The sequence below is a fragment of the Pristiophorus japonicus genome, chromosome 1 (genome assembly GCF_044704955.1).
Source record: "Pristiophorus japonicus isolate sPriJap1 chromosome 1, sPriJap1.hap1, whole genome shotgun sequence".
NCBI classification, from domain to species: Eukaryota; Metazoa; Chordata; class Chondrichthyes; family Pristiophoridae; genus Pristiophorus; species Pristiophorus japonicus.
In genome coordinates, this window is record NC_091977.1 from 526,930,728 (window position 1) to 526,943,069 (window position 12,342).

At 47.8% G+C, this 12,342-nt stretch overlaps 1 protein-coding gene across 6 annotated transcripts in view; it reads right to left on the reverse strand.

Annotated features, from left to right (window-relative positions):
* LOC139277834 (cadherin-7-like) overlaps positions 1 to 12,342 on the reverse strand; it is a 509,491-nt gene that overhangs the window by 64,876 nt on the left and 432,273 nt on the right. For all 6 annotated transcript variants that reach the window (XM_070896546.1, XM_070896548.1, XM_070896549.1 and 3 more), the window contains one exon: positions 11,900 to 12,067. In XM_070896546.1, coding sequence (XP_070752647.1) covers positions 11,900 to 12,067 — 168 coding nt within the window. The remainder of the gene's footprint in view (positions 1 to 11,899; positions 12,068 to 12,342) is intronic.

Genomic DNA, 12,342 nt, shown 5'->3' on the forward strand with positions numbered 1-12,342 from the left:
CCGTAAGGGCCACATCTAACTCCCTCTTGTATATATCTAACGAACTGGTCTCAACAACTTTCTGTGGGAGAGAATTCCACAGGTTCACCACTCTCTGAGTGAAGAAGTTTCTCCTCATCTACATCCTAAATGGCTTACCCCTTATCCTTAGACTGTGACCCCTGGTTCTGGATTTCCCCAACATCGGGAACATTCTTCCTGCATCTAACCTGTCCAATCTCGTCAGAATTTTATATGGTTCTATGAGATCCCCTCTCATCCTTCTAAATTCCAGTGAATATAAGCCTAGTCGATCCAGTCTTTCTTCATATGCCATCCTGGGAATCAGTCTGGTGAACCTCTTTCCTCCTTCAAGAAGCTGCTCAAAACCTACCTCTGTCACCTGCCCTAATTTTTCCTGATGTGGCGCAGTGTCAAATCTTTTGTCTTATAATACCCGCAAGAAGCGCTTTGGGACATCTTACTACGTTAAAGGTGCTATATAAAGACAAGTTGTTGTTGTTATACTGGGTTATAACCAGTAGCTGCCTCAGAGCCATGCATGTCATTGCCACCACCATGTAGTGTCAGCTCGACACCATTGCACTCTCGGGCCATCGATGTGATTCAATGAATGCATAGAACTCTGGTCTCAAAAGTTTTTGCAAAAGTTTTAAAATTGGTGAAGAGGTGACCGACCCCTCGGAGTACTGTGCACAGTTCAGGTCTTTATATTATAAAAAGGATATAGAGGCATTGGAAGAGGTGCTAAAAAAAGTATTTTAAAGGATTTTACTGGAATTGGGAGGTTATAACTATCGGGAAATACTGAATAGGCTGTGTCACTTTTCTCTACACAAGAAGACTGAGTGGTGACCTGATAGAGGTCTTGGTGGCCTTCATAGTGAGGGGATTTGAGTATCGGAGCAGGGAGGTCTTACTGCAGTTGTACAGGGGCTTGGTGAGACCTCACCTGGAATATTGTGTTCAGTTTTGGTCTCCTAATCTGAGGAAGGACGTTCTTGCTATTGAGGGAGTGCAGGAAGGTTCAACAGACTGATTCCTGGGATGGCAGGACTGACATATGAGGAGAGACTGGATCGACTGGGCCTGTATTTACTGGAGTTTAGAAGAATGAGAGGGGATCTCATAGAAACATATCAAATTCTGACGGGATTGGACAGGTTAGGTGCAGGAAGAATATTCCCGATGTTGGGGAAGTCCCGAACCAGGGGACACAGTCTAAGGATAAGGGGTAAGCCATTTAGGACCGAGATGAGGAGAAACTTCTTCACTCAGAGAGTTGTTAACCTGTGGAATTCTCTATCGCAGAGAGTTGTTGATGCTAGTTCGTTGGATATATTCAAGAGGGAGTTAGATATGACCCTTACGGCTAAAGGGAGCAAAGGGTATGGAGAGAAAACAGAAAAGGGATACTGAGGTGAATGATCAGCCATGATCTTATTGAATGGTGGTGCAGGCTCGAAGGGCCGAATGGCCTACTCCTGCACCTATTTTCCATGTTTCTAAGTTTCTAATTTTAAGGCTCTGCCCCCTTGTCCAGGACTCCCCGATCTGAGGCAATAGTTTCTCCCTAACTGCACCTCATCCATGCTTTCATTAACTCCAGGCTTGACTACTCCAACACACACTTGGCTGCCCTTAAAACCTACCTCTTTGGCCGTTAAAATCAGCGCTCAGGCAGTGACACCGCCTCAAATATGCGGGACCGAATTTCGACCCCTCTGTAATCAATGTAACTGTCCTGCCAACTCTAACAATGTAAAGATGGTCCAATAGATTGTTTTGTATTGAAATTTGCAGTTATGCTGAAGCCATGGTGAAGCTCAATTAATGGGGCTTGAAGTAGCCTCACTCTCTTTGTCCGTGATCAGTATGTGTTCAGATCAGCAAACTTTCCTCCCCAGTAATAACTGCACGTTTGGTATTTTTTTTTTTATTCGTTCATGGGATCTGGACATCACTGGCAAGGCCAGCGTTTATTGCCCGCCTCTAATTGCCCCTTGAGAAGGTGGTGGTGAGCCAACTTCTTGAACTGCTGCAGTCCGTTTGGTGAAGGTGCTCCCACAGTGCTGTTAGGGAGGGAGTTCTAGGATTTTGATCCAGCAATGATGAAAGAATAACGAGATACTTCCAAGGTGGGATGGTGTGTGACTAGGAGGGGATCCTGGAGGTGATGGTGTTCCCATGCTCCTGCTGCCCTTGTCCTTCTAGCTGGTAGAGGTCACAGGTTTGGGAGGTGCTGCCGAAAACTCCTTGGCGAGTTGCTGCAGTGCATCTTCTAGATGGTACACACTGCAGCCACGGTGCACCGGTGGTGGAAGGAGTGAATGTTGAAGGTGGTGGATGGGGTGCTGATCAAGCGGGCTGATTTGTCCTGGACGGTATTGAGCTTTTTGGGAGCATTGTTGTAGCTGCACTCATCCAGGCAAGTGGAGAGTATTCCATCACACTCCTGACATTTGCCTTGTAGATGGTGGAAAGGCTTTGGGGAGTCAGGAGGTGAGATACTCGCCGCAGAAAACCCAGCCTCTGACCTGCGCTTGTAGCCACAGTATTTATGTGGCTGGTCCAGTTAAGTTTCTGGGCAATGGTGACCACCAGGATATTGATGGTGGGAGATTCGGCGATGGTAATGCCATTGAATGTCAAGGGGCGGTGGTTGGACTCTTGCTTGTTGGAGATAGTCATTGCTTGGCACTTGTGTGCCATGAATATTACTTGGCACTTATCAGCCCAAGACTGAATGTTGTTCAGGTCTTGTTGCATGTGGGCATGGACTGCTTCAATATCTGAGGAGTTACGAAAGGCACAGAACACTGTGCAGTTATCAGCAAACATCCTACTTCTGACCTCATGATGGAGGGAAGGTCTTTGATGAAGCAGCAGAAGAAGGTTGGGCCTAGGACACTGCCCTGAGGAACTCATGCAGTGATGTCCTGGGGCTGTGATGATTGACCTTCAACCACAACATCCATCTTCCTTTGTGCTAGGTATGACCCCAGCCAGTGGAGAGTTTTCCACCCATTCACATTGACTTCAGTTTTACTTGGGCTCCCTGATGTCACACTCGGTCAAATGCTGCCTTGATGTCAAGGGCAGTCACTCTCACCTCACCTGTGAAATTCAGCTTTTTTGTCCATGTTTAGACCAAGCTGTAATGAGTTTTGGAGCCGAGTGGTCCTGACAGAACCTAAACTGAGTATTGGTGAGCAGATTATTGGTGAGCAAGTGCCACTTGATAGCACTGTCGACGACACCTTCAATCACTTTGCTGATGATTGAGAGTAGACTGATGGGGTGGTAATTGGCCAGATTGGACTTGTCCTGCTTTTTATGGACAGGATATACCTGGACAGTTTTCCACATTGTCGGATAGATTCCCAGTGTTGTAGCTGTACTGGAACAGCTTGGCTAGAGCTGCAGCTAGTTCTGGAGCACAAGTCTTCAGCATGACAGCCAGGATGTTGTCGGGTTCCATTGCCTTTGGTGTATCCAGTGCGCTCAGCCGTTTCTTGGTATCACGTGGAGTGAATCGAATTGGCCGAAGACTGGCTTCTGTGATGGTGGAGACCTCAGGAGGAGGCCGATATGGATCATCCACTCGGCACTGCTGGCTGAAGATGGTTGCAAATGTCTCAGCCTTGTATTTTGCACTTGCATGTTGGGCTCTGCCATCTTTGAGGATGGGGATATTCATGGAGCCTCCTCCTCCCATTAGTTATTTAATGGTTCACCACCATTCATGACTGGATGTGGCAGGATTGCAGAGCTTTGATCTGATCCGTTGATTGTGGGATCGCTCCGCTCTGTCTACAGCATGCTGCTTCCACTGTTTAGCATGCATGTAGTCCTGTGTTGCAGCTTTCCCAGGTTGATACCTCATTTTTAGGTACGCCTGGTGCTTCTCCTGGCATGCTCTTCTACACTCCTCATTGAACCAGGGTTGGTCTCCTGGCTCGATGGTAATGGTAGAGTGAGGGATATGCTGAGCCATGATGTTACAGATTGTGGTGGAATACAATTCTGCTGCTGCTGATGACCCACAGCGCCTCATGGATGCCCAATTTTGAGCTGCTGGATCTGTTCTGAATCTATCCCATTTAGCACGTTGATAGTGCCGCACAACACGATGGAGGGGGTGTCCTCAGTGTGAAGACGGGATTTTGTCTCCACAATGACTGTGCTTTGGTCACTGCTGTTGTGTTCATACTCTGTTTGTTTGTTGCACAAACTCTCATTGGACGGGCATTAGGACCCTGAGGGAGCTATTCACACACTGCTGTAAACATGCTGGACACCATTTTTGGAGAGTTGCAATAAAGGACACAGTAAGTTACATTACTCCTGTCTCAGTTAGTTTGCTTATTTACATACACAACAACTGCTACTAATGCTGTCATGGACATACAATGCTAGGTGGGACAGTAAGCTGTGAGGAGAACACAAAGATTCTGAAGCGGGATATAGATAGACAGTGAGTGGGCAGTAAGGTGGCAGATGGAGTTTAATGTAGAGAAGTGTGAGGTTTTTCACTTTGGTAGGAAGAATAGAAATACGGAATATTTTTTAAATGGTGAGAAACTTTTAAATGTTGGTGTTTGGAAAGATTTGGGTGTCCTTGTGCAAGAAATGCAGAAAGCCAGCATGCAGGTATAGCAAGCAATAAGGAAGCAAATGGCAAGGGGATTGGAGTATAAGAGTAAGGAAGTCTCGCTACAATTGTACAGGGCCTTGGTGAGACCACACCTGGAGAACTGTGTACAGTTTTGGTCTCCTTATCGAAGGAAGAATATACTTACCTTGGAGGCTGTGCAACGAAGGTTCACTCGATTGATTCCTGGGATGAGTGAGATGTCATGATGAGAGATTGTGTAGAATGAGCCTATACTCTCTAGCGTTTATAAGAATGAGAGGTGATCTCATTGAAACATACAAGATTCTGAGTGGGATTACCAAGGTAGATGCTGAGAGATTGTTTCCCCTGGCTGGAGAGTCTAGAACTAGGGGGCACTGACTCAGGATAAGTGGTAGACCATTTAAGACTAAGATGAGGAGGAATTTCTTCACTCAGAGGGTTGTAAATCTTTGGAATTCTCTGCCCTGTAGAGCTTGAAGGCTGAGTCTCTGAATATATTCAAGGCTGAGATAGATAGATTTTTGGACGTTAGAGGAATCAGGAGATATAGAGATTGGGCAGAAAGTGGCGTTAAGCTCGATGGTCAGCCATGAGCATATTTAATGGTGAAGCACGCTCGATGGGCCGTATGGCCTACTCCTGCTCCTATGTTCAGATGCATCTGCAAAAGGTAGATTGGTAAGGACGAAGTCAAGTAGGTTTTTCCCTCATGTTGGTTCTCTCACCATCTGCCGAAGGCCCAGCCTGCAGCTATGTCCTTCAGGACTCGGCCAGCTCGGTCAGTAGTGGTGTTACCGAGCCACTCCTGGTGATGGAAATTGAAGACCCCCACCCAGAGTACCTTCTGTGTCCTTGTTACTCTCAGTACATCTTCCAAGTGATGTGCAACGTGGAGTACTGATTCATCAGCTGAGGCAGGGTGATAATCAGCAGGAGCTTTTCTTGCCTATGCTTGACCTGAAGCAATGAGACTTCATGGGATATGGAGTCAATGTTGAGGACTCCCAGGGCCACTCCCTCCCAACTGTGTACCACTATGCTGCCACCCCACTTTGAGTCTGTCCTGCCGATGACATACCCAGGGATGGTGATGGAGGAGTCTGAGACATTGGCTGAAAGGTATGATTCTGTGAGTATGACTGTCAGGCTGTTGCTTGACTAATCTGTGGGACAACTCTTCAAATTCCGGACATGTTCCCAGATGTTGGTGAGGAGGACTTTGCTGGGTGTGTCGTTGTTGTGATCATAGTGGTTTTGTTACAACAGAGCGGCTCGCTGTGCCATTCCGGGGGGGAGTTAAGAGCCAACCACATTGCTGTGGGTCTGGAGTCACATATAGAGGCCAGACCAGGTAAGGGCGGCAGATTTCCTAAGGGACATTGGAGAACACTCTAATTAATAGTCCAGTCACCACTATGCAACCATTTCCGACTTCTTCGGCAGTACCTCCCAACCCGTGACCTCCACCACCTAGAAGGACAAGGGCAGCAGGTGCACGGGAACACCACCACCTCCACGTTCCCCTCCACGGCACGTACCATCCTGACTTGGAAATATATTGGCTAGTCCTTCATCGTCGCTGGGTCAAAATCCTGGAACTCCCTCCCTAACAGCACTGTGGGAGTACCTTCACCACACGGACTGCAGCGGTTCAAGAAGGCAGCTCACCACCATCTTCTCAAGGGCAATTAGGGATGGGCAATAAATGCCAGCGATGCCCACGGCCCGTGAATGAATAAAAACAAAAACTGATGTAAAAACTCTGCCAACTCTTCCACAACTCGAGTGGGCCATTAAGCATTTGTTTGGCGTCCTGAACATTTAACGTATTTACGAGCGTTTATATTCCCTTCACGTGACAGGTTTCCTGTGTTACCTGTGCCCCGTTGTGATTGTCACTCTGTTTCTCTCAACCCAGCACATTATCCATTTTATTTATTATTCGCTTTTCACTTGCAGTGGAGTGCCATCTGCTGCAAGCTCAAGGGAAAAAAGATAATCTTGAGTTTAGACAAGCTTTCTCCGATTGACTTACGGATGAACGCTAAACATTTATGTAGCACTGGGTGTCGACAGCACCTCCAGGCAATGTTTTCAGGATGCACCGCTGGTTATACTCCCTTTGACCAGAGGCAGAGCGGCAGTTACCAGCAGTTTGGCGACGAGTGGTACTGAGGGAAGCGAATGCAACAGAGGGAAACACAACCCATTGGATTGGAAGAAGGGATTGACAGAGGAAAGGAAGTGGCAACATTTTGATCGAGGACAATGATGGTCATCTTGGAGTGAGGGAGCAGCAATGTTTGATCACTTGCAACTTTTGGAAGATGCTGGTGCGATGGGATTTTCCTGATTGCTCACAGAATCGTACATATCAGTCTTTCGGATGAGATGTTAAACCGAGGTCCCGTCTGATCTCCAAGGTGGTCGCAAAGGATCCCATGGCCACTGTTTCGAAGAAGAGCAGGGGAGTTATCCGCGGTCTCCTCTGCTCAATAATTCATAGTCAGTCATCAGTCATAGGCGGTCCCTCAAAACAAGGATGACCTGCTTCCACGCCAAAAAGGGACGAGTTCACAAGTGTTTCAAAGAAGGACCCGAACTACATGTTGAATGGTGGAAGATGCCTGTGCTTGGATTTTTTTAACGTGTGGTGGCCGTTGCACACCAGCCACCACACGGGCTTGACAGAGCTAGGTCTTGGTCCAGTGGCAAGGGTTACCCAAAACGACTGGAGACCAGCTCTGCTGCGTGGACCTGGTGCGTGCACATATCGCAGTGTGGGCTGGCCCGTGCTACCCCTGGGCCCCCTGGCCTCGAACTCACGCCTCCCCTGGGCCCCGATCACGTCCTTCCACAGTCTCTCGCCGCTCTTGCTGTACCTGCCCACGCTCCAATCACCGACTTGGACCTTGATGACGTCACTCTTCGCTGCCGTTGCCCTCCTGAACCAACTCGCGCAGCTTCCTGAAGTGGTCTCCACGCTGCTCCAGGGCCACCGCATCTCCGCTCCTTTTATGGCTCCAACCTGCCTCCACGTCTCAATTTACATCACTAACAACATCATTACAACATCATTAGCAACAACTTGCATTTATATAGCACCTTTAACATAGTGAAACGCACCAAGTGGCTTCACAGGGGTATTATGAGGCAGTGAAATTTGGCACCCCAGCCCATAAGGAGAAATTAGGGCAGGTGTCCAAAAGCTTGGTCAAAGAGGTAGGTTTTAAGGAGCATCTTACAAGGAGGAAAGAGAGGTAGAAGGTAGGAGAGGTTTAGGCAGGGAATTCCAGAGCTTAGGGCCTAGGCAACAGAAGGTACAGCCACCGATGTTGGAGCGATTATAATCAGGGATTCTCAAGAGGGCAGAATTAGAGGAGCGCAGATATCTCAGGAGGTTGTGGGGCTGGAGGAGATTACAGAGATAGGGAGGGACGAGGCCATGGAGGGATTTGAAAATAAGGATGAAAATTTTGAAATCGAGACGTTGCTTAACTGGTAGCCAATGTAGGTCAGCGAGGACAGGGGTGATAGGTGAGCGGGACTTGGTGTGAGTTAGAACACGGGCAGCCGGGTTTTGGATCACCTCAAGTTTACATAGGGTGGAATGTGAGAGGCCAGCCAGGAGTGCGGCTAAAACAGATTATCTGGTCATTATGCCATATGAAACTATTCCCTTTGGCAAAAGGGTCGAGAACCAGAGGACACGGATTTAAGGTGATTAGCGAAAGAACCAAAGGCGACATGAGGAAAACTTTTTTACGCTGCGAGTGGTTAGGATCTGGAATTCACGGCCTGAAAGGGTGGTGGAGGCAGACTCAATCGTGGTTTTCAAAAGGGACTTGGATAAGTACCTGAAGGAAAAAAAATTGGGTTATGGGGAAAGGCCAGGGGGAGTGGGACTAGCTGGCACGAGCTCGACGGGCTACATGGCCTTCGTTCATGCTGTGTCCATCTATAATGCTATGATTCTACCACATTGCTGTTTGTGGGAGCTTCCTGTGCACAAATTGACATCCCAAAGCGCTTTATAGGTAATGAAGTATATTTGAAGTGTTGTAATGTAGGAAACGTGTCAGCCAATTTGTGCACAGCAAGCTCCCACAAACAGCGATGTAATAATGAACAGATAATCTGTTTTAGCGTGCTGGTTGAGGGATAAATATTGTCCAGAACAAGATTTGAACTCACCTACAATTCTTTGAAATACTGCCATGGAATCTTTTATGTCCAAGTGAGAGGGCAGACGGGGCCTCGGTTTAAACTCTCAGCTGAAACATAGAAACATAGAAAATAGGTGCAGGAGTAGTCCATTCGGCCTTTCGAGCCTGTACCACCATTCAATATGATCATGGCTGATCATACAACCCTATTCCTGCTTTCTCTCCATACCCCTTGATCCCTTTAGCCGTAAGGGCCACATCTAACTCCCTTTTGAATAAGTCTAATGAACTGGCCTCAACAACTTTCTGTGCTAGAGAATTCCACAGGATCACAATTCTCTGAGTGAAGAAGTTTCTCCTCATCTCAGTCCTAAATGGCTTACCCCTTATCCTTGGACTGTGACCCCTGCTTCTGGACTTCCCCAACATCGGGAACATTCTTCCCGCATCCAACCTGTCCAGTCCCGTCAGAATTTTATATGTTTCTGTAGGATCCCCTCTCATTCTTTGAAACTCCAGTGAATACAGGCCCAGTCGATCCAGTCTTTCTTCATATGTCAGTCCTGCCATCCCAGGAATCAGTCTGGTGAACCATCAAACAGTACAGCACTGGGAGTGTTCGTGTAGATTTTGTGTTCAAGTCTCTGGAGAGGGAGTTAAACCCCAAACTTAGAGGCTAGAATGCTACCCACTGAGTCACCAGTGACGCTTGGCTTTGTGACAATCGGACAACTTCATGGTCACTTTTAGTGATACCAGCTTTTTAAAACTGAATTGAAATTCTCAAATTTCCAACACAGGATTTGAACTCGCAATCTGTGGATTATTAGTCCAGGCCTCAGGATTAACATAACCACTGCACTAGGGCACCCATGACTGAGCGTTAAGCCCTCTCTGGTATCTTGTTAAATTGATTATTCCTCACGTGTCAGCTTAAAATTGGCCACCGTAGCACCTCCAGGGGGCGATAACGAGGCACTAACAACTTACCGACCGGGCGTGGCGAGGTGAATGACTCCCGCTAACTTCGGCGAGAGGGTTGGGGCGGCGCTAGGACATTGCGCCCCGATCTTCTGCGCCCGGAGATTGTGACGCCATCACCGTGTGCATCGCCCCGGTAACGCCCCGGACCCAAACTCGGGTTCCGCCCCTTGCAGCATCACCGGGCGAAAACACCGGCAGCTGCAGGAGGTGTCCATCAGGAGGCCGGGCGCTTCGGGTGAGTGGGTTAAAGGGGTGGTTGCCGAGGTTAGTAGCAACATTGCTGAAATGGATTTTTTCCAATTATTTTTTCATTCTCCTGAGCCGCGATCGATAAGCCCGGTACTCTGCTGCAGTGCATGGGGCTGATCGGGTCGGATCAGGCCTGCCGTCGGGGATGAGCCCTACTGGTCACCATACTGTGCCTGCAGCGATGGTCTTTCCCTTTAGGGAGGGCAGGAGCCTCAGAACATGGCAGCGCTGCACGGGACATTGTCCAGCGTTGCACCACTGTGCCCCGCCTGCCTCCTGTACCATTCCTCGAAGGAAATGGAGCACTTGATGTCGCACTCCATTTCCTTCCTGGAGCGCAAACAGCGAATTTACAAAAAGCTGAAAATCATTAGCGCCCGCCGCTAATTTTTTCAACTTTCAAAAGTTAGCACCCTGAATGGGGCGGCTCCGAATTTCTCCCCCGGGGTGTTGACAGCCTAGCCCACCATGCAAGGCAATACAGTCAAGCCTAATCCTGACTCAGTACCCACCTTCCACCCTATCGAAGGGGTCAGCAGGTTGCGTTTTTCCCCTGGCTAGTCCAAGCACACTCAAGCTATTTGCAACATTCCCGGCTCAAGCAAGCAGTGCGGAATGGGGATCAGAGCCTGGGATCTTCTGGGTCAGGGAGGTGCAGTTCCCACAACGAGCATTTACTAACCAACCCCACACAGCAAGACACCCAAAATGGGGGACCGAAGCACGGGTATTGGTTGAACAACAAAACCAGACCCCTCAACGAAAGCAAAATACTACGGATGCTGGAAATCTGAAATAAAAACAGTAAAATGCTGGAAATACTCAGCGGGTCAGCCAGCATCTGTGGAGAGAGAAACAGAGTTAATGTTTCAGGTCGAGGGCTGGAAGGCAGGAGAGATTAAATGACAAAAAGAGATGATGGTGCAAGGTGAAAGGTAATGGGACAAGAAAAGAAACAGAAGAGGGGCCACGCAGAGCTGTAACTGGGAATGGCAGAGTCAACAGCAGCTGCCGTCTGAAAAAAATGGGAAGATAAGGGTTGTGTATGTATAATATAAGCATACTCCCTATACACTCAATGTACAGTGAGATAAGACTACTGAATGTATCTTCACACTGTATACACTATACTTGTACCACCAGAGGGCGCAATTGGTGGAGACCTCGGGGTCACCTGTACACGACAGGTAACCAGGTATAAAAGGGAGCTCACCATACTGTACCCTCACTCAGGAGCTGTAATAAATGGACTAAGGTCACCACAGTTCAAGTACAATACCTTGCCTCGTGGAGTCATTACTATAGTGCTTACAGACACAATAATAAGAACATAAAAAATAGGAGCAGGAGTCGGCCATTTGTAGGAGCAGAGGTTACGGTCTGATACTGTTGGACTCAATGTTGAGTCCGGAAGGCTGCAAAGTGCCTAATCGAAAGACGAGGTGGTGTTCCTCGAGCTTGCGTTGAACTTTATTGGAACAGTGCAGGTGGCTGACCGAGAGGTCGGGGAGGTCACAGTGGGAGTGGAGAGGAAAATTAAAGTGACAGGCGACTGGAAGCTCAAACCTTCAACTCTTGCGGTAGAGTTGCGATGGGGTCGGCACATAACAGTCAGTACTGAAAGGACGCTTCGGTTTGGTCTCCAAATCCTGAATTATTTATCTCTGTTTGTTTATTTTAGGTTGACATTTTGACACACCAGGTGGCCTTTGAGAACAAGCTCCCGCTGTGGTTTGATAAAGGCTGTTATGGTTACAAGTTTATGCTAATGGTTCCAGGAAGACATTATGCCTCTGCCTGCAATATTTATACCGTACCTTTTATGATCATGAGAATTCCCGCCAAACTGGGAGTTACTTACTGTGCTGGAACTTTGGTCTGTTGTCATTAACGTCAGACAAGGTGACAGTCACGGTGGTGGTGGCAGAGAGACCTCCCTTTAGTCCGGCCATGTCCTTTGCCTCCACAATAACCTCGTGCTGTTCCTTGGCTTCCCTGTCCATATTAGGTAAAGCAATGCGAATAATTCCTGCGGAACATGGTTAAAAAAAAAACACACAATCTTGTACAAAAGATCAGAGCTCACTTAACAACAAACAAATATTGAAGATCCGATATGCTCTATTTACTTGTTATAAAGCTACAGTCACAACTTGAGAGTACTTAAGGAAATGGCCCGAGAAATAGTGGATGCATTGGTGATCATTTTCCAACATTCTATAGACTCTGGTTCAGTTCCTATGGATTGGAGGGTAGCTAATGTAACCTCACTTTTTAAATAAGGAGGGAGAGAGGAAACAGAAT